We start from the raw sequence: 23195 nt of genomic DNA on the forward strand, positions 1-23195 counted from the left end.
TTGTCTCCTCTCTAATTCTCTTAGTTCCCTGCAGAGGAACATCGTACATCCATCCGCTGGTGAGTGGGAGCTCTGTGTGCAGTGAGCTGGTCCTCTCGCTCTGGCGTCGCCAGTGCTTCGTCGCTTCGTGCGTCTGCTGACTCGGCCACTGCTTCTCCTGACTTTTCCCATTCCTTGTCTCTGTGGTTTCTGGAGTTGCTGTTCTCGGCATTTTTGTTCGTATTGTTGTTCGTGAGGATGCGGGGATACTTTTCCCCCTGTTTTAGTGGGCTATTTTGAGCAAAAGAGCCTGCTTTTGGCTTTGTAGGTGGAGAACCACCTGATCTGCGACTACTCCGCACATCCCCGTCACCGGAAGTCCAGAATACCATTCTCTATGCCAGCAGTTTTGTTGCCAAATGCGGAGGTTAACCGCTGAAAATGCAATTTTTTCAGGTGAACTCAACCATGCATTGATCATCAATGGGGTTTGGCTGTGCAAGACCAACTAATACCGCTAAAGACAGCTGGACCTCAGTGACCTGGAGGCCAAGTTGAAGGAAGCCCAGAAACATTGGATGCGTCTGATTGTTAGAGACAGCGTTTTCTCCATGGATGGTGATGTGGCTACACCGAAAGAAATTTATGACCTGTCGGAAAAATACAATGCTCTGGTTTTCATTTCAATATAGATGAGTTGCTGGGAGTGATGGACTGGGTTCATATTGTAATAATAATAATAATCTTTATTAGTGTCACAAGTAGGCTTACATTAACACTGTAATGAAGTTACTGTGAAAAGCCCCTAGTCGCCACACTCCGGCGCCTGTTCCGGTACACCGACAGAGAATTCGGAATGTCCAATTCACCTAACAAGCAGGTCTTTCAGGACTTGTGGGAGGAAACCGGAGCACCCAGAGGAAACCCACACAGACACTGGGAGAACGTGTAGACTCCGCACAGACAGTGACCCAAGCTGGGAATCGAACCCGGGCGCTGTGAAGCAACTATGCTACCGTGCCATCTACTCTGCAAAAGGCACTGGATAGAGCAGCAGGTGGATACATACAAGATGTGACCTAAAGCTCTGGTTGCCGTCCTGCATCAGCGATAATGACCTTACCACTTCAATACCCTGCCCCATCCTATGGTCAGCTGTGCCTCCAAAGCTCTCGACCTCCTGATGGACAGCAACACAATCGACCAAACTATGCAGTCAAAAACCAAAAGGTTCCACAGTCAGATGACAGCTGCAGGATTCACCATTGGCAGAATGGACCATCCCATTTACAAACCAGTTCATAAAGATGAGACAAAAATTCTGAACATTATTGTGCAGAGTAAAGCTAATTCAACCAAAAAAAAGATTAATTTATTGCTTTGATTTTTGTTTTGCTCATTTAGTTGTTTCCTATTATATCTCGATTTACGTCCTGCCATGACTTTAGTTTGGACAAACGCACAAAAAAACAGCACCTAGTTAAAATCTGGGCCAAAGATTTTATTGATTTGAGAGAGTTTTTTTTATTCCCGAAGGCTCTCTTGGGATCTCACTACCAGCACATCTTTTTTTTATTCCTGTGGACTGTTGTATGGTTAATGTTGTTACCCCACTCCCCGCATCCCACAATCATCTTTTCTCTCATTGTAGCTTTCATGATCCAAGAATAGACCTTGGGTTTTGTGAAGTCTGGGCCTGATGCTTTCAGGACTTCAAGGGGCAGATTGCTCCACCTGGTGGACAAGCTGAACAGCCCATTATTGTTTCCTGTTGGCTGTTTTCTCCTTCCGTTCTGGATCAAGTTGTAAATATTTTTTAATAAAGCTAATTTAAGATTTTAAAACTTGGGGATTGCTTTATAGATGAGCTTGCTTTTGTTAGAGAGTGATACTTAATTTCAAAGTTTATTGTGCTCTGCATTTGGAAACTACCACTAATGTAAAAGTGCCCTGTTTCCAAAGTAAAACGGACATGCCACCATTTCATAAATTGAGATTTTGTATAATAACTGTTTGCAATCTGTAATTTATTTTTGTTATTTATTGACGCGGAGCATAAACCTCTTTTGTTACTTCGGGGTGTCATTGTGGCACAGTGGTTAGTACTGCTGCCTCACAGCTCCAGGGACCCGGGTTCAATTCCGGCCTCGGGTGACTGCGTGTGTGAAGTTTACACTTTCTCCCTGTGTCTGCGTGGATTTCTTCCTGGTGCTCCGGTTTCTTCCCATAGTCCAAAGATGTGCAGGTTAGGTGGATTGGCCATGCTAAATTGCCCCTTAGTGTCCAAAAAGTTAGATGGGGTTACTGGGATAGGGTGGAGAGGTGGGTTTAAGTAGGGTGTTCTTTCCAAGGGCCGGTGCAGACTCAATGGACCAAATGGCCTCCTTCTGCACTGTAAATTCTATGATTCTAATTCGATGATTACCTCACAACTGATCAGAGCACTTTACAAATGGTATATTAGTGCGTCTGAAAAAGCTTTACAAAAGAGCTTTTTAAAATCCTCTACTTATTTTCTTTGTTCTTTACAGGTTTAGATAAAGGATCTGGATCGGCGCAGGCTGGAGGGCTGAAGGGCCTGTTCCTGTGCTGTAATTTTCTTTGTTCTTTATGTTCCAACATGTGTCAAAGGAATATCCACCGTCCCACTGCAGTAGGATGGTACAGCACAAACGGAGGCTATTTGGCCCATTGAGCCCGAGTTGGCTGTTTGCTAGATTTATCCAATTAGTTCACTTCTCTTGTCTTTTCCCTTCAGGTATTTAGCCAATTCTGTTTGGAAAGTCACTTGCATTTGCTTCCACCACCCTTTCAGGAAGAGGTACATACCAAATGATGGTCATAATTCATGATGGAGAAATAAATAGAAACATTAGCAGCATGATTAGCACAATTGCTTCACAGCTCCAGGGTCCCAGGTTCGATTCCCAGCTTGGGTCACAGTGTGTGCGGAGTCTGCACGTTCTCCCCGTGTTTGCGTGGGTTTTCTCCAGGTGCTCCGGTTTCCTCCCACATTCCACCAAGATGTGCAGGTTAGGTGGATTGGCTATGCTCTTAGTTTAGGTGGGGTTGCTGGGTTACGGGATGGGGTGGAGGTGTGGGCTTAAGTAGGGTGCCGTTGCAGACTCGATGGGCTGAATGGCCTTCTGCATTAAAAATTCTGTGACTCTATGATATACTGATAGGGTTGGATGAAATAAGGCTGGGGGAGGCTCAAATGGGATATAAATGTTTGAATAGACTATTTGAGTGGATTAGCCTTTCTCTGTGCTATCCACTGAATGTAATCTTTATCAGCACGTACCTGGTGGCTCTATTCCGAGCTCCGCAATGGCAAGCGATCACTAAGAGTGCAGGGGAAACGTTACAAGGACACTCTGGAAGTCTCCCTAAATAAATGCATCGTCTCCATCGACACAGGGGGAGTTGCTTGCCTTAGAACGCACAAACTGGAGAAGAAGCATCTGCGAAGACGCCAATTACCTCGAGTGGCACAGGATGGAGCACGCGAGGGCAAGCGTAAACAGCGGAAAGAGAGTGCAGAATCCAGGTGGTCCCACCCAGCCACCTCATCAAATGCCACCTGCTAAACCTGTGCCTAATTTGCAGATCCAGGATTGGACTATTCACCCACCGCAGAATCGGCCACCCGAATGGAAGCAAGTCATCCTCGACCCTGAGGGACTGTCCAAGAAAGAAGGTGCAAAGCACATGACAGAAACGTTCACTTCAATCTTGCCCCAAGAGACACCCATTTTGAAAATCCCCAGATTCGAGAAACCTCTCATGATATTGAGAGTGCTTACAATTTATAGTCTAATTAACTGACCTGATAAACCTGCAACTGTTGGTATGTCTGGAGAAGGGTTTGGCTTCCATTTTTGATCAGTGCTATCTGACCAAGCTTTCTGATATCTGCATCTGGCCTGATTCTATTTTGTCTGTGATGGAGATGGACTACTTTAAATCCACAACTTTCCATAGCTAGTGTTTTGGGAGAGAGGGCACCATGCTTACTGGATCTCTGGGAGCAACCAAGGCTTTTGAGCAAATAGGAGGTCCAGCCAGGCGGGTGAACCTTTAATGTCACTGACCAGTTGTATCTTCAATGCTTTTGTTTTTTGCGTCACATCCAGCTAATCATCAGTATCTCTGTGCAATAGTCAGATGGTGCTGTTGGAATGTGTAGACATGCGTGAGAAATCAGTTTCACTGAGCTGGTGAAATATAATGAGGTATTTCTCTTGCATTCTGCTCCACAGGTAAAGGACGTTTTGGAGAAGTTTGGCGGGGTCAATGGCAAGGAGAAAATGTGGCAGTAAAGATATTTTCTTCTCGAGATGAAAAATCTTGGTTCAGAGAGACTGAGATCTACAACAGTGTTCTGTTGAGAAATGAGAATATTTTAGGTGAGTGAGTTATTCCATCTTGCATGCCGAAAGTTAAAACTGCATTAATGAAGTTTTTCAAATTTCTGTTGAGAGTTACATTTGATTCCTCTCTGTCGGATTTGACCCTGTGTAATGTTTGCTGGGTCAATATTCAGGGCACTACCATTGGCCTCCAGTGTAGAGGCCGGGAGTGGATGAAAGTCAGCTTGTGTTTTCCTTCCTGTTGGCGATCCAGTGACCCCAGTTAGTAAGCGTGAGTTCAGGATCCGGTTTCCTCCCACAGTCACATGTGCGGGTTAGGTGGATTGGCCATGCTAAATTGGCCCATAGTGTCCAAAGGTTAGGTGTGGTTACTGGGTTATGGGGATAGGGTGGAGGTGTGGGCTTAAGTAGGGTGCTCTTTCAAGGGCCAGTGTAGACCTGATGGGCCGAGTGGTCTCCTTCTGCACAGTAAATTCTATGATTCTATGTTTAAATACTGTCATAGCCTTATCCCTCTTTATACTGCTTCCGCCAGTGGCACAACAATGCCCAAATGCACACTGTTCCTCTGGATTTGGCAAATTTAACCCACTATTGTTGCCAGCTGCCCAGACTCTACACTGTTGGAGTTTCGTCTCTAAGCCTTTCAGCCTGTCCATCCCTCTTTCATCCTTTCAGACCCTGATGAAAATTTACATTTTGACCAAGTCTTCGATCACTCCTTCTGTGTCTCCTTTGGTGTGGTTTTTGGTTACTCTTTTGTGAAGCACTTTGGGGATATGTTTCTATGTTAAAGGCACTGTATAAATGGAAATGGTCAGAGCAGCAGGTCTGATTCAAATTCTGTTCTGATGCCCATTGTTCCATTCCATTTCTGCCTGCCAGTTTTTGACTCCAATTTACCTGCAGCAGATCCTTGTTCAATTTGCAGAAATTAACAAACCCCCCACCTCCCACCCAGTTAAGTATTATTGTTTAGATTTGTCCTTGGTTTTCTCCACAACTAATCTGAACCTTGCGATACTATGATCATTGTTTTTGAGGTGCACCCTGACTGTGACATTTCCATTTGATCCACTTCATTCCCGAAAATGAGACCAGCAATGCATCCTTCCTCATTGGACAGATCAAATATTGATCAAGAAAATTCTCCAGATCGCAGTTCAGAAATTGTCCCCTTTCTCTGTCCTTTGCATAATCAATGCCCTGTTTTGAATATTGGAGTAATTAAAGTTCATTATCGTCTATCTTTTTAAAAATTCATCAATGGGATGTGACGACACTAGCATTTATTGGCCATCCCCTAGATGTTTCTTCAGAAGGTGGTGGTGAGCTGTCTTCTTGAACTGCTACAGTCACTGAAGTGTACGCACACCCATAGTGTGTGTATACTTCAAGATTTTGAAGTGTAAGATATTGCCCCAGTGATAGTGAAGGAACGGCGATATATTTCCAAATCAGGGTGGTGGGTGCCTTGGGAGTGCCAGGTGGTGGGCTTCCCAGGTATCTGCTGATCTTGTCCTTCTAGATGGTAGTGGCCGTGGGTTTGGAAGGCGCTGTCGAAGGAACCTTGGCGAGTTATTGCAGTGCATCTCATAGATAGTACAAATAGCTGCCACTATTCGTCAGCCACTACTCTATAGTTCTTGCACAAAGGTCTTGTGGTCAGGTACGTAGCACCTTTGCCTGTAAACCAAAAGCTTTGGGTTTGATTTCCAACCTAGGACTTGATGGGCAAGAAAGATGCATTTATAACATGGCCAAACAGGTTGAGTATCAACCTGCAAAAGTTGGAGCCTTCTACCATTGCTATCCATAGCTACTGACTGCAATATCATCATAAAATTTTAACTCTGACTTGAAATGAAATGAAAATGAAAATCGCTTATTGTCACAAGTAGGCTTCAATGAAGTTACTGTGAAAAGCCCCTAGTCGCCACATTCCGACGCCTGTTCGGGGAGGCTGGTATGGGAATTGAACCGTGCTGCTGGCTTGCCTTGGTCTGCTTTCAAAGCCAGCGATTTAGCCCAGTGTGCTAAACCAGTTCCTGAGTGAACTGTAAAACACACTTTAGTTCTTGCACCTCTCAGTAATATATTTGCATATTTGCTCTCCATCTCCTTTTCACTATTTAGTGGTCTATAAAATAGCTTGTTTATTCTTTATTATCTCCAATCAAACAGATTCCTGTTATTAACTTTCATGGACAATTTCTCCAGCATCAATATTTTCCTGAATCAAAACTGCCAACCCTTTGTCGTTGTTCATTCCTTCCATGCCTTTGCTGAATATTTTGTACTTTTGACTATTAAATATCCAATTTAAGATATAGAACCATGGAATCACTACAGTGGAGAAGGAGGCTATTTGATTCATTGAGTCTGCATCAACCCTTTGAAAGAGCACTCTATGCATGCTCACTTCCGTAACCCCACCTAACCTGCACATCCCCGGACGGCGGGAAGAAACCGGAGCACCTGGAGGAAACCCACGCAGGGAAAATGTGCAAACTGCATGCACACAGTCACCCAAGGCTGGAATTGAACCCGGGTCCCTGGCGCCGTGAGGAAGCAGTGCTAACCACTGTGTCACCGTGCCGCCCCATGTCTCAGTTATTGCCACTGCATCATATTCCAACCTGGCTATTACAGCATAACCCTCGAATGGTATTAACCATACTTGCATTAACATGCGTACATTCTAAAGCAGACGTATTTTTGTATTTTCTATGACCCAACCTAATTCTGTTTTATTTCTAACTCCAACTAACTCTCCCCATCCTCTGTGCATCTTGCTTCTCCACTTAACATAGTAATCTACTTGCCTAGAATGATATTGCTCTCACCTGTGTTCAGGTACAACCTCTCCATCTTGAACAGGCTCCTCCTGCCACAGAACTTCTCCCATTGTCCCAGGAATCTGAGGCCCTCTTCGGACCATGTCTCTAGTCACACAGACTAATCAACCACTTCTTCTATTTCTACTCTTGCTATCTTGTGGGAGTAATTCGGAGATTACTACATTTGAGACCTTGCATATTATTCCCTTTCTGATTCTAACTTATTCCCTTGCTCCTTAAACTTTAGGAGCTTAACCCTCTTCCTTCCCTATGTTGTTGGATCTGGTATGGAAATTGTTTTGCTATTTATACACTGTGATTTAAAGAATTATAGTTCTAAAAGTAATCATTGGCACACATGGCATTTATTTAACATGTAAAACTGACCTAAAGTACCACTCAGACTTATTGTAGAATATTGCTCAATACTTACAAAGGTCAGAAATTGTATGTTTCTTTTCCTCCCATAGGTTTCATTGCCTCTGACATGACGTCCAGGAATTCTAGCACACAGCTATGGCTGATTACACATTACCATGAGGCAGGGTCTCTCTATGACTACCTGCAGCACACAACTCTGGATGCTGTTGGTTGCTTGCGAGTATCATTGTCCATTGCTAGTGGTCTAACACACTTGCATACAGAAATCATTGGGACACAGGGGAAGGTTGCAATTGCGCATCGAGACCTTAAAAGCAAAAACATCCTTGTTAAGGAGAATGGGCAGTGCTGCATAGCGGATTTAGGTAAGCACTTCTACCAATGGTACACAATCAAGGCTGTTAATATCAAAGATATGTTTTCAGTGAGATTTCAGTGCCTAGTACTGCTTATCAGTTTTAAATATACTATCTGCGTTTTTAAGGTTAATGTGCTTGGAAAGTTTGTTTTTAAACTAAAATATGTCACTTTAGAGTACGAAACAACAAGTTTGCAGCTTCACCGATGAAAGACTAGATTTATATGAGGTCTTTCAAAATCTCTGGTCATCACCAAGTACTTGGAAGGATGTACTTCTGGGGTCTTCCTTAGGTTGCTGGTAACTTTAGTTTTTTTGGTACAAAATAAAATGCAAAACATTTTGGGCAACATTCCGGGTGGGATTCTCCGAAATGGAGGCAGAGTGTCCACGCTGTCGCAAACGCCGTTGTGTTTTACGACGGCATGAACAGGCCGCTCCCACGTCGAATTCTGGCCCCTACAAGGGGCCAGCACGGCGCTGGAGTGGTTCGCGACACTCCAGCCACAGATCCCGGCGTGAACTGGGCGCTGCGGGTACCGTGCATGCGCAGTTGCACCGGCGCCAACGATGACATACGCAGTGGCGCCGGTGCCAACCGACGCATGCGCGGTAGCCTCGCGGAGCGCTCCGGCCCCTCACCAACATGGCGCCGGGGTTCTGGGGCCGGTTGCGCAAGGAAGTAGGCCCGGGGCTGGGGGGGGGGGGGGAGAGAGAGGCCGGCCCGCCAATCGGTGAGCCCCATCGGAAACCCCCCAAGCCTTTGCGACGAGTACCCGCCAGCAGCGACCAGGTGTGGACGGCGCCGGCGGGACTAGGCTGTTTACACTCGGCCCATCTGGGCCGGAGAATCAGCGTCCTGGCCACGGATTGCACCTCGGAGAATCGCGCGCCGGCATCGGACCGGCGTCGCGCGATAAAATGGCGCGACCGCCAATTCTCCCAGCCGGAGCGGCTTCGGAGAATCCCGCCCTACGTGTGCCGATTTTTTTTTTTTTTTTTTTTTTTTTTTACCAGAAAATCAAAAGAAAGTTTGTACTATTAGCTATTTCAAACCTGGTGATGTGTAATGAGCTGGGATTAATTAATGGTCAAATTTTTAAATTGAGAGATCGGTGGGGGATGGGGGCCGGAGTTTGTGGGGGGGGGGGGGGGGGGTGGGGCCAGGTAGGAAAGAGGAGTTAAACCCACATTTCAGATCAACCATGATCTTACTGAATGGCGGAGCAGGGTTGAGGGGTCAAATGATCTACACTGGCACCTATTTCTTGTATTCTATTGTGCGTTTATTTTTAAATACAGAATCATGAAGGGGTTGAAAGGCTGTATTTCATGGGAGACTGGTGGGATATCCCACCCATGATTCAAAGCTCTGGTTACAGATATTATCTTGGGCATTGTGTAAACGGTTAATAGTTCCTCATTTAGAGGAACATGAGTGTATTACACTGAGGATGTATTTGAACTCTTTGCAGATCTTTATTGAGAGATGTCCACACTGGGCTTGGAGCAGGTCACTGTGTCCTGCAGTCTGAGTAATTGCATGCAATATTTAACTTGCTTTTCTGATGCCAATGTGTTTGTTGAATGGAGATTTAAAAAAATACCTTTTTTCACATTAATGGTCAGACTATCTACCTTTATTTTTTTACTTTACTCCTGACACGAACAGATAAAGACCCTAAAATGAAGACCTCCTATTTGTATTTCACCTTTCACACATCCTAAAGTGCTTTATAACCAAATAAGTATGTCCCATTAATATACGAAATGCAGCAACCAGTTACATACGGCAATTTAACAAATAGCAATGAAATAAACATCTGGATTGTTGTTTTATGTTTGATTGTGGGATGAGCATTGACCAGGACACTGGGAAACTCCACTGCTCTTTAAAATAGTGCTGTAGAATCTCTTGCACATGCCTGAGGTGGCAGACGGGTATCTGTTTAACACCTGCATCCAAATAACTGTACCAGCAAAGCAATGTATCCTGGATATCTGCACGTGTCTCTGCAATGAGACTTGTACCTATGACTTTCTATTCCAGAGATGGGAATGCCCTAACGTAAAGCTAATACTTAATTCTCTTCAGATCCCATAATTTAAAAATTCTATACCTCTGTAACCCAAACGTTCTCCACCTCCTGCGCTGCACTCAATATGTTGCATGTCTGCTCCACGACATTCCATCTGTTGGCACTCCCTAAGCCACCACACAGTTTTTTGCATTCCTGCTGTGCCATAATTCCCCACTTATGCACCATTATCTAGCTTGAAATGCTCCATACTCCGTTTGTCCATCAAATGCACAAGAGGTTAAACATTGACACGGGCTGTTTGAGTTCCTATTGGTGTTTACCAGTTCTGTTGCCTTCAACTCTTTTGTTTTACTGACGCCAATCCAATCTGAACTGAAAAGTTGATTCATTTCGGCCTCAGTAACCATGGAAATTAATTCTACAGTTTGACAAATGCTTTGTATAAAGAGATTTCTCCTGTTGCCTGTTAGAAGTTTAAGCTGTTTAAGTTGTATCTATAGTCCTTCATTCTTAATTCCTCAACTATTGGAAACAATTGGTTATTATTTTGTCTGTCCTCCTTTCCTAAATTTTAGTACTTTCATATCCCTTAATCAATGCTGTAATGAACAAAGATGTGGAGATGCCGGCGTTGGACTGGGGTGAGCACAGTAAGGAGTCTTACAACACCAGGCTAAAGTCCTGAGGAAGGAGCAGTGCTCCGAAAACTAGTGATTCAAAACAAACCTGTTGGACTTTAACCTAGTGTCTTAAGACTCCTTACTAATGGACAAAGACTCTGGGCAGAATTTAATGTATACGATGGGGGTCTCACTTACTGGAGAGACCACTGCGTCACCTCTTTTTGGGAAGTCTTTAACTACTAATGAGGCACTTCACCAAGCAGAGGCAAGCTTTCACCAGGATCAGGACCCTTGGAGCATAGGTCCCACCTGCCAAGAGCAGCTGGCCAGTCAGCACCCTTGATTGCTCTGCAGGGTTGTTGGGAAGGTGCTGGCTGCAAGTGATAATGCCCCACTTGAGGTCCAGGATCACCAAGGGACTCAAGCCATGGGTGAGTGATAGTGGGATGGGGATTGTAGGGTACATGTCATTGTGGAGCTCTTGGAAGTTGGCTCTCATAGGATCTCCCCTCTTCCTGATGCTTGGTCCCTCAATCAGACACTGAGTGCCTTTGAATAAGGGACAACCCACCCCCACGCCCTCCAACCTGAAGCTCGCAAGCAGCTCCGAGGTGGTTTGCTTTTCAGCATTATTATATGGCGCGTCCTCTGCCCTCTGCTGGTTGGACACTAGCAGAGGCAGAATGAAGCCCTTAAGTAGGCATAAATTGTCCATTTAAAGGCCTCGATTGGCGCAGGGTGAGAAAAATTTTAACAAGCCTCCTGCTCTCGACTTGACCACCGTGACAGAGGTGGGAATGACGTGGGATCCTTACCTACACTCCTCTTGCTGGATTTAAATGCCGCTGCCACCAAACTCGTGGGGGAATAGCATTAAAATCAACCCCTCAGCTTAGTAAGAAATTCTTGCTATATTGGTGTCTGCTGACAAAGTGGCAAATTTGAGAGGACGATGGTAAGCTCAAAGGCCAGTCCTAAACTTGTGGTACACTAAGATGTGTTTTAATTCTGCAGTGCTTGGTAACTCGGACTACGACAGAGAACCATTTGTGGTACATTTGACACTGATGGCATTTTCTAGAGATCTTACAGACTTAATTTAATTGTTTGGTTTATTTCTTCCTCTTTTCAGATGGTGGGGTTGGAAGGGGTTGTGACAGAGAGTGAACAGATTTAATTAATGGCCCCTACGTTTAAATTCTCTCCTTGCTTTGTTTTACTGCTTTCTCCCCTTGCTGTTCTCCACACTCCAACCTATGCAGTCCTTTGCTCTCTGGCTGTGACTAACAGTATTACCATGTTACACCCATGCTGCAATCCCCAGCCTATACATGAATGTCACAGGAGATTTAAAAAAATCTCTATTGGAAACAATTATTATAATGTTGTTCAAATGCTCAGTTAGCTTTTCTGCGGGTATGAGGAAAAGTGAAGGATGCTTAAGTATTAGCATAAAGTAAGGGGCAGCACGGTGGCGCAGTGGTTAGCACTGCTGCCTCACAGTGCTGAGGACCCGGTTTCGATCCCGGCCCCAGGTCATCGTCCGTGTGGAGTTTGCACATTCTTCCTGTGTCAGCGTGGGTCTCCCCCCACAAACCCCAAAAGATGTGCAGGGTCGGTGAATAGGCCACACTAAATTGTCCCTTAATTTGGAAAAAAAGAATTGGATACTTTAAATTTAAAAAACAAATATTAGCATAAGTGAAACTTCAAGATACTTGACCCGTTATTCTAATCTCTGATGGTATGCTGTGGGATTTTGTTGTAACTTGCTACCTTTTTGTATTTGTTTTTAGGTCTTGCTGTGATGCACTCCCAGTGCACTAATCACTTAGATGTTGGCAATAATTCTAGGGTAGGGACTAAGCGATATATGGCACCTGAAGTATTGGATGAAACAATCCAAGTGAATCTGTTTGACTCGTACAGGAGAGTTGACATCTGGGCCTTTGGCCTAGTCTTGTGGGAAGTTGCCAGGAGAACAGTTAGCAATGGTGAGTGCTTGGGAGGTATTTTGGATTCATTTAGTAGTCTTAATGTAACAGCCATAAAGAGTTTTACTACTGTTTATAAACAAATCTTCCAAATGTCCATTATTACTGTAAGTGTACAAAGAATACAGCTTGGTTTAGTACTGCTGCTTAATTTTTATGATATGGATGTATATATATCTTGACTTTTGCCTTTAATTCATGAATGTGGCATTTGTACAAATATTTCATTTTTAATGTGGATTTCAGTTTAGTATAATTATAGATCTTTGAATTTCTCATAGATCCTTTCTCATCGTTAAAGCAGGCAAGTAATGTTATATTTCATTAATTTGTTTCTGGGTATCTTATGCTCTGGGGAAATGTGAAATGATGAATTAATAAGATCTCATAGCATATTGCACAATATCTCAAAGAATTTTGAACATGAATGTAGTGCGCTCCAGAAACTCTCCATTAACTGTATATGATGTCAGACATTGAAGAACACAAATGTGATTCCAATACTGTGACTTGCCTTGTTGGTTTTCCACAAGTTTGTTTTTCTATTCATTCATGGGATGTATGTGCCACTAGCTGGGCCAGCATTTATTGCCCATCCCTAATTGTCCTTGAACTGAGTGGCCATTTCGGAGTGCATTTAAGAATCAACCACATTGCTATGGAGTCACATGTAGGCCAGACCAGGTAAGGATAGCAGTCCTAAAGGACATTTGTGATGTTTTTTACAGGGATCGCTTCATGCTCATCATTAGACTTTTAATTTAGATTTTAATTGAATCCAAATTCCACTTGCTGTGGTGGGCTTGCTCCTGCATCCCAGAGTGTTAACATTACTAGTCCAGTGACAATACCTCTATGCCACTGCCTCCCCCAAGTAGGGACTAGATCCCTTGAATTGCTTCAATGTCCCCGTGTAACACATTTTCTCTTTGTACTATAATTGAAGTAGGTTTATGTAGAAGAAGAGAGCAGTGAAATGGAAAGGGCAAGGTGAGTTGAGATGGAAATTATGAAGCATGAAGTGCTCAATGCAGAAGTTGCAGATGGATATCTCTGGGAGAGAATCAGGATGGCGTTTGTGGAAGTATAAGGAATGAGAATTGTAATGGAGTGCTGAAGGTGTGGCGAGGGACTTTGTGGAAAATGAAAATGCCAGAGAAGCACAGGGCAAGAGACCAAGAGTAGAATCCTACCATAGTTTTGAAAATATCGGTTTTGGTGGCCCGGGTTCGATTCCCGGTCAGGGAATTGTTCTTATATGCGCGGCACGGTAGCACAGTGGGTAGCACTGTTGCTTCACAGCTCCAGGGTCCAAGTTCGATTCCGACCCCGGCTTAGGTCACTGTCTGTGTGGAGTCCGCACATTCTCCCTGTGTCTCCGTGGGTTTCTTCCGGGTGCTCCGGTTTCCTCCCACAAGTCCCGAAAGACGTGCTGTTACGTGAATCGTATATTTTGAATTCTCCCTCTGTGTACCTGAACAGGTGCCGGAATGTGACGACTAGGGGCTTTTCACAGTAACTTCATTGCCGTGTTAATGTAAGCCTACTTGTGACAAGAAAGATTTTTTTTTTTTTAAGTGGCAAGTTACATTTGCAGCACACAAGTGCCAGGCAGTGACCATCTCCTACAAGAGAGGATCTAACCACCGCCCCTTGACATTAACATAGAATTTACAGTGCAGAAGGAGGCCATTCGACCCATCGAGACTGCACCGGCTCTTGGAAAGAGCACCCTACCAAAGGTCAACACCTCCACCCGATCCCCATAACCCAGTAACCCCACCCAACACTAAGGGCAATTTTGGACACTAAGGGCAATTTATCATGGCCAATCCACCTAACCTGCACATCTTTGGACTGTGGGAGGAAACCGGAGCAGACTCCGCACAGACAGTGACCCAAGCCGGAATCGAACCTTGGACCTTGGAGCTGTGAAGCAATTGTGCTATCCACAATGCTACCGTGCTGCCCCATTGACATTCAATGGCATTACCATCGCTGAATCCCCCACAATCAACATTGATCAGAGACTGAACTAGACTAGGGGATTTTCACAGTAACTTCATTGCGGTGTTAAGGTAAGCCTACTTGTGGCAATATTAAAGATTATTATATTAATACTGTGGCTACCAGGGCAGGTCAAAGGCTAGGAATCCTACGGTGAGTAACTCACCTCCTGACCCCTCAAAGCCTGTCCACCATCTACAAGGCACAAGTCAGGAGTGTAATGGAATACTCTCCACTTGCCTGGATGAGTGCAGGGGTGCACTCTCCGATGGAAGTTCACTGCACACTTACGCCACAAATGCCGTTGTGGCTGAGTACAATAGTTTGGAGCTCACGGGCTTGTGGGAAAGGGCTAAGCTTCCACTATTTTGATCAACGTAAATAACCAAGTACCAGTAAGCGATGTTTGTAGTTTAATCCAACTGGTTAACAACATAATTCAGTGAGCAAAGCAAGAACTACATGTTTGCCAACTATTTTCATCAACATAAATAACTAAGTAAGCAAAATCAAATAAACTGAGGGACAAATTAAAGGGATAGCACCTTGAAGGGAAACTGCCTTAAACAAAAGGGGAATCATAAATTAGACTTAAAACATCAAACCAAAATATGATGAAAGAGGTCAATAAGGCACCCCAGCCCCTGCAGCGCCCAACGGGCACGGAAGGTCTCAAGGGTGCCAGTGGGCAGCGCATGCTTCCTCTCCAGGACCTCCTGGCCACGAATATAGCCACGGTAGAGGGGCAGACAGTTGGGTCAGACGACCCCCTCGATCGTCCATTGCCTGGATCTGTTGATGCTTAAAAGTTGGGTGCCATACAGTGACACACTCCTGCATTGCAATGCTGACTAAAGTGGCACAATTGACTCTTCATGGAAAGGTTAGGGACCTGATTAGGCAACTGGCTTCCCCTTGTGGCATGCGAGGCTCACCTGATGTGTATGAACACTGAAATTAGCATGTCAACTTCATCTTTCGTGGGCATTCTCATTTCCCCAGCTTTGAAGGGCTACGGATTAAACAAGCCTTCCAACTTGAACAGCCAGCCACCCAGACACTAACCCCTGACAGCCTGGCCTCCATAACCAGTGGCCTTGAACTTCCAGATATTTCATGCCCTCTGGCTTCACAATTCTGCCTGATTGTGGGCACTGCAGTCGTTCTCCCCCTTGTGTCAGGGTCTTCAGTCCTCAATGAGCTGGTAAACACCCAGCCCCTCACTCAGCCCATGTAGCCTGGCATCTCATCGGACCCCACCCAAGAACCTCTCAGTTGCCCAGTGCTGGTGCTATGGATTCACCTGCTCCCACCCACTTTCCAGCTGCCACTTTGGAAGGGCAGTCCGTCAGTGGTGATAGCGCCACAAGCCCAGCACTGAGGACATTGGAAGTGCTGCCTGCACACCTGTTGCCAGACCGCTTTGAACCTACAGGCTAAGGCCTGTGAGCGAACCTACCCCCCGAGATGCCGATACTGCATCCTCTCCGCTGTCCCCTCTGCGACTGGCACCCTAGAGGGCAAGAGTGACATGAGTGCTTCCCTCCAATAAACCATCAGAGGTGAGGTCACCAAGTTCTCATTGTTATACTGTTGCTGTAAATCGTGTGGTGTGATCTCACGCCGGTGACCAATAAATATTCGGTGAGGGGGAGGAAGATCCAGTGGGAGTGCTCGCGAATGATATGCTCGTGCATTTAAATGAGGTTCGCGGCCTTCCGTGGAAGGTTGCTTGTTCTGCCACCTGCGTGGGCCCTGGAGAATTGGAAAATATGATCTCGCCAACGAGAATCGTGTTTCCTGACTCACATTTTCCACTTGCATCGCTGACGGCTGATGCGGGCTCAAAATTCTGCCTCAGGTGTGTGAGTGACTTGATGTAAAACAGAACTTTTTGAGTAATATATTTTCCCAAATGATTTTTAAAAACAATATTGTATCATATTTGCAGTTATACACTTATTCACAATGTTAAAAATAATTGTGATAATTTGAGTTTCAGTCTTTGCAGAACCTAATCTGGGGGACTTCTATTTCTGTGTTTTTCAACCCATTTCTTGTCCATTTAAAATCAGTGGTGAAAATTGACAGGCTAGCGAGTATAGAAATGTGGAATATTCCGGCCGACATAAGCTGCATTAGTGGACCATATAGGTCCAAAATACATAAAATATTCATACGAGAAACTCACTTTGAATAGGAAAGAAATCGGCTGGACCACCCAGCATCGGCCTAGGTACTGGGAACGACAAAGGCAAACCCAGCCCTGTCAACCCAGGTGTGTGTACCATCTATAAGATGCACTGTAGGAATTCACCAAGGCAGCACCTTCCAAATCCACAACCACTACCATCTAGAAGGACAAGGGCAGCAGATGGGGAGGCGGTGGTGTAGTGGTATTATCGTTGGATTGATAATCCAGAGACCCAGGGTAATGTTCTGGGGGTAAAAATCTGTAATTGGAAGTCCACTGATGGCCATAAAACCATTGCCGATTGTTGTAAAAACCCATCTGGTTCTCTAATGTCCTTTAGGGAAGGAAATCTGCCATCCTTACCTGGTCTGGCCTACACGTCACTCCTGATCCACAGCAAGTTGACTCTTAAAATGGCCTCGGGGATGGGCAATAGATGTGCACATCCCATGAACAAAGTCTTGAAACTCCCTCCCCAATAGCACAGTGGGTGTACCTACAAGACATGGACTGCAGTGTTTCAAGAAGGCAGCTCACCACCACCTTCTGAAGGGCAATTGGAGATGAACAACAAATGCTGGCCTAGCCAGTGAAGCCCACATCCTGTCACAATGAATTTTAAAAAGCTATTAATATTTAGGGGAATATTAAATTATTATTGCTGTTCAGGCTCATAAGCACATTTCTTAAATGATATGCTCCTATCCTCTCTCCAGTGAGTGTGCTGGGGACATAAAATCAGTAGGTTTGGGTGGCTTCCTTGTCACCTACTTTGTTACTATTTCACCAACCTATCTTGTTGCTATTTCACCAACCTGCCTGCTCTTGGGTTAATTGAGGGCCTTGAATGCCCTTCAGGTTCTCTTCCCACTGAAGCTGGCATGTTTCCAGAAGGTTACCTGCTATACCTTAACTGCTTGACTCTGGGCTGTGGGTTCCCTCCTGTTCAAGCACCTTATGCCCCATGTAGGCTATCTGCACCGAGTGGCAAAGGCTGCACCGTGGCCTCTTAATATCTAGCCCCTAGGGCATGCCTGACTGGCCCAGAGGAGTGCACCCCACACCTTTGTTCCAGACCTCCAGTCTTACTCTTGGTCTGGGTCCTACCTTAGTCCCAACAATGGGGCTGTTTAGCACAGGGCTAAATCGCTGGCTTTGAAAGCAGACCAAGGCAGGCCAGCAGCACGGTTCAATTCCCGTAACAGCCTCCCCGAACAGGCGCCGGAATGTGGCGACTAGGGACTTTTCACAGTAACTTCATTTGAAGCCTACTTGTGACAATAAGCGATTTTCATTTCATTTTTTTCACAATGGCTCCTACTCCTGGTAGCACTGTTCGGATTGAAGAGCTTTCAGCCCTCTGGCCGTCAGCATGTACATCGTGGAGGGATGACCTGCCTCGGGGGAAGAAGCCATGACCTCCGAGACTAATTGCCTGATGATGATAAAGTCCCGTTGTGGACCTGCACGGAGCTGCCCCCTGCCCTGCGCGGAGCATCTTCATGCTAAATTCCACCGCTGAAGCAAATGGCATAACTGAAGCTTCCAAGTTGAATATTAAATTTGAATTCTCAAAGGACATCCTGCCCTGTGCAGAGCCGCCCCCTGCCCTGTGCAGAGCCGCCCCCTGCCCTGCACGGAGATGTACCCTGCCCTGTGCAGAGCTGCCCCTGCTCTGCGCGGAGATGTCCCCTGCCCTGTGCAGAGCCGCCCCCTGCCCTGTGCAGAGCCGCCCCCTGCCCTGTGCAGAGCCGCCCCCTGCCCTGTGCAGAGCCGCCCCCTGCCCTGTGCAGAGCCGCCCCCTGCCCTGTGCGGAGCCGCCCCCTGCCCTGTGCGGAGCCGCCCCCTGCCCTGTGCGGAGCCGCCCCCTGCCCTGTGCAGAGCTGCCCTGTGCGGAGCCGCCCCCTGCCCTGTGCAGAGCTGCCCTGTGCAGAGCCGCCCCCTGCCCTGTGCAGAGCTGCCCTGTGCAGAGCCGCCCCCTGCCCTGTGCAGAGCTGCCCTGTGCAGAGCCGCCCCCTGCCCTGTGCGGAGATGTCCCCTGCCCTGCGCAGAGCCGTCCCCTGCCCTGCGCAGAGCCGTCCCCTGCCCTGCGCTGAGCCGCCCCCTGCCCTGCGCGGAGCCATCCCCTGCCCTGCGCGGAGCCATCCCCTGCCCTGCGCGGAGCCGCCCCCCTGCCCTGCGCGGAGCCGCCCCCTGCCCTGCGCGGAGATGTCCCCTGCCCTACGCGGAGATGTCCCCTGCCCTGCGCGGAGAGGACCCCTGCCCTGCGCGGAGAGGACCCCTGCCCTGCGCGGAGAGGACCCCTGCCCTGCGCGGAGAGGACCCCTGCCCTGCGCGGAGAGGACCCCTGCCCTGCGCGGAGAGGACCCCTGCCCTGCGCGGAGAGGACCCCTGCCCTGTGCGGAGAGGACCCCTGCCCTGCGCGGAGAGGACCCCTGCCCTGCGCGGAGAGGACCCCTGCCCTGCGCGGAGAGGACCCCTGCCCTGCGCGGAGAGGACCCCTGCCCTGCGCGGAGAGGACCCCTGCCCTGCGCGGAGAGGACCCCTGCCCTGCGCGGAGAGGACCCCTGCCCTGCGCGGAGAGGACCCCTGCCCTGCGCGGAGAGGACCCCTGCCCTGCGCGGAGAGGACCCCTGCCCTGCGCGGAGATGTCCCCTGCCCTGCGCGGAGCCGCCCCCTGCCCTGCGCTGAGCCGCCCCCTGCCCTGCGCGGAGCCGCCCCCCTGCCCTGCGCGGAGCCGCCCCCCTGCCCTGCGCGGAGCTCGCCCCCTGCCCTGCGCGGAGATGTCCCCTGCCCTGCGCGGAGATGTCCCCTGCCCTGCGCGGAGATGTCCCCTGCCCTGCGCGGAGAGGACCCCTGCCCTGCGCGGAGAGGACCCCTGCCCTGCGCGGAGAGGACCCCTGCCCTGCGCGGAGAGGACCCCTGCCCTGCGCGGAGAGGACCCCTGCCCTGCGCGGAGAGGACCCCTGCCCTGCGCGGAGAGGACCCCTGCCCTGCGCGGAGAGGACCCCTGCCCTGCGCGGAGAGGACCCCTGCCCTGCGCGGAGAGGACCCCTGCCCTGCGCGGAGAGGACCCCTGCCCTGCGCGGAGAGGACCCCTGCCCTGCGCGGAGAGGACCCCTGCCCTGCGCGGAGAGGTCCCCTGCCCTGCGCGGAGAGGTCCCCTGCCCTGCGCGGAGAGGTCCCCTGCCCTGCGCGGAGAGGTCCCCTGCCCTGTGCAGAGCCGCCCCCTACCCTGTGCAGAGCTGCCCCTGCCTTGCGCGGATATGTCCCTTGCCCTGTGCGGAAGTGCCCTCTGCCCTGCACGGAGCCTCACCCTGCCCGTAAACAACCCTTACTCTGGCCTGCCTGGTGCTGCCCACTGCGCTGGCCGCTCCCAGGTGGGGAACCATTTGGCCCACTGTGTTTGCATCGGCTCTCTGAATGAGCAGTTCACCTGGTGTCTTTCCCCTACCTTCTCCCTACAGCACCACACTGTTACGTTCTGGTGCTTGGCCGGGTGGAATTAGTGCAGTAGAAAATATCTAGTTTGTGACTAGTTTAAATTTTGATTGTTGAATAACAGCAATAAGAAAACTATAAGAATCTACTAACTATAAATGACTATTATTTAAGAGCCACAACAAATGCGACTATCCACTACGACTCCCCAAGATAAAAGTGTCACATGGTTGTTCTCTACTGCCACCTGTTGGAGGTCGTGCATATTACTATTTACACCATTGCTTATGCTCATCATCACACAGGCATTCTTCCTTTTCAAATAATAATCCAATTCCCTCTTGAATGTCTTGATTGAACCTGACTCCACCACACTCATCAGGCAGCACATTTCAGATCCTAACCACTCACGATGTCAAAGTTTCTCCTATATTTCCATTGCTTCTTTTGCCAATTACATTAAATCTGTGAGCTCTCATTCTGAATCCTTCCATCAAAGGAAAACAGACCTAATTTCTTTGATCTATCTTCATAACTAGCTCCAGGGATGAGCAATTTCATCCTTGTGAATCTTTTCTGCACTCTTTAATACATTCAAATCTTTCCTCAATCCAGAACTTTTAACATTCATGTCCACTTTTAACAATCCCGAAGTGCATCGTACCTTTCCCAAAGGGTATTTTACCTCCACCAAATGTATCCCGGGGCCATAACCCTAATTCTCCAATAGCATGTTCCACCTCTCCAAAGGACTTCACAAAGTTTAGAGCTGCTGCTACCAGATCTAATCTGCACATGTTGGGATGGTTTCTCCGTCCCGTCGCACTAGATACCTGGTTCAGCACGCCTTTGGGATTCTCCATTTCGCCGACTGGTCAATGTGGTTTCCCATTGTGGGGCAGCCCCAAGCCGTCGGGAAACCCCCGGGCTGCCGGCAAAACAGATCAAAAGGGAGCATCCTGACGGCAGAGAATTCAGCCGATTGTTTTTCCCACTCTTTGCTAACGACATGACTGGAGGCAGCTGCTTTTTTCTATGGAGAGCTGCCTCTGTAAAATGTGCAAGTGCAAATCCCAATCTCGTCCCATCTCCTGCCCTGCCAAAATTGTAGGTGCCTCGTTCGCCTTGTTCGGGGGCAGGACTTTGGATTTTGCCCTCCTCCGCCATTTTCACATTACCAGTGTTGTAGAAAAACCCAGGTTGGAATGTTCATTTAAGGATCAAATATTCGGATAAAGTGATTTTTCTTTTTTAACATCCGCTGAGTTTGGGATCACAACACTTGATCGGTAGCACTGCAAATTAATATGTTTATTTAATTCCCTAATCTATTCCTCTTCATGCAATTTTTGTTTTTATTTAGGAATTGTGGAAGATTATAAGCCTCCATTCTATGATCTCGTTCCTAATGATCCTGGTTTTGATGATATGAAAAAGGTCATTTGTGTGGATCAACAAAGACCAAATATTCCTAACCGATGGTTTTCAGATCCAGTAAGTATTCATATTGTACCATCGGTGCTTCAGGACTGTCATGTTCCAAATATATTGCAAGACTATATATTGCAAGGACCAATATAAAAAGGTAATATAAGTCATTGAAAATAGAATAAATTTAAGACATGGCAGGACAGCTTAGTCGAGTGGAATGCATGTTCTGTAATACCGGGCAGCACGATAGCAGAGTGGTTAGCACTGTTGCTTCACAGCACCAGGGTCCCAGGTTCGATTCCCAGCTTGGGTCACTGTCTGTGCGAAGTCTGCACGTTCTCCCCGTGTCTGCGTGGGTTTCCTCCTGGTGCTCCGGTTTCCTCCCACAAGTCCCGAAAGACGTGCTTGTTAAGTGAATTGGACATTCTGAATACTCCCTCATGTACCTGAACAGATGCCGAGTGAGGCGACTAGGGATTTTTCACAGAAACTTCATTGCAGTGTTAATATAAGTCTACTTCTGACAATAATAAAGATTATTAATATGTACAAAGTCATGGACACTGCCAGTATCCTAGAGTGCCACATGTGCAGGAAATCCTGCCAGCCACAAAACCTTCTGCTCCTGGTTTTGGAGCTCGAGTGGAGGCTGGAGTCACTGTGATGCATCCATGTGGCTGAATTGTGGATAGTATGTTCAGAGAGGTGGTCACACCGCAGCTTAAGGGCCTAGCAGTAGAGAGGGAATGGGTGATCACCAGGCAAGCCAAAGGAACTAGGCAGGTGGTACAGGAATCCCCTGGGATCCTTCTTAGAAAGCAGTTTCCCATTTTGGAAACTGGTGAGGGCATTGGTTCCTCAGAGATTTGCAGTCAGCGGCCACGTTTGTGGCACCATAATAATGATAGGTGATTAATCAGTGCAGGATGGGGGGGGCTTTAGATTCGTGGGACACTGGTACTGGCTCTCAGGAAAAGGCACTGGTATAAGCCGAACGGGTTGCACCTGAACATATCTGGGACAGAGTTATTTGCGGGGCGTTTTGCTGGTGTTGTTGGGAGGACATTAAATTAACCTGGTAGGGATGCGAGAACCAAGAGAAAATATTAGATGCCAGGGTGCATAAATACTGGGAGGGGCAGATAACAGTAGTATAGAGAACAGTAAGCTAATTGGTGAAGTTGGAGTAAGGGAGAAAGTATTAAAATATTAAATAAAGTATTATAAAGTAAATAAAGTATTAAAATATAGTATTTCAATCTAAATTTAAAGGTTACTGTGCATGTATATGAATGCACAGAGCACAATGAACACGATTGGGGAGTGACAAGTGCCGATTTCCATGTGGAAATATAATGTGTCAGTAGCAGATCTGGTTCAGGAATGAATGTTAAATATTCCTGGGTACAAGGTGTTGAGAAAGATAGGAAAGGAAGGGATGATGGTATTGGTTAAGGCGAGCATTGTAGTGCTGGAGAAAGAGGATGTCCCAGAGGCTCAAGGACAGAAACAATTTGGCGAGAGCGAAGGAA

General features: G+C 47.3%; 1 protein-coding gene across 4 annotated transcripts in view; it reads left to right on the forward strand.

The window, feature by feature from the left end:
* The window catches only part of LOC140390115 (activin receptor type-1-like), a 137530-nt gene that overhangs the window by 105542 nt on the left and 8793 nt on the right, over positions 1-23195 (forward strand). For all 4 annotated transcript variants that reach the window (XM_072475064.1, XM_072475050.1, XM_072475041.1 and 1 more), the window contains 4 exons: positions 4242-4388; positions 7663-7938; positions 12393-12590; positions 21596-21726. In XM_072475064.1, coding sequence (XP_072331165.1) covers positions 4242-4388; positions 7663-7938; positions 12393-12590; positions 21596-21726 — 752 coding nt within the window. The remainder of the gene's footprint in view (positions 1-4241; positions 4389-7662; positions 7939-12392; positions 12591-21595; positions 21727-23195) is intronic.

This window comes from Scyliorhinus torazame, chromosome 2, assembly GCF_047496885.1.
Source record: "Scyliorhinus torazame isolate Kashiwa2021f chromosome 2, sScyTor2.1, whole genome shotgun sequence".
NCBI classification, from domain to species: Eukaryota; Metazoa; Chordata; class Chondrichthyes; order Carcharhiniformes; family Scyliorhinidae; genus Scyliorhinus; species Scyliorhinus torazame.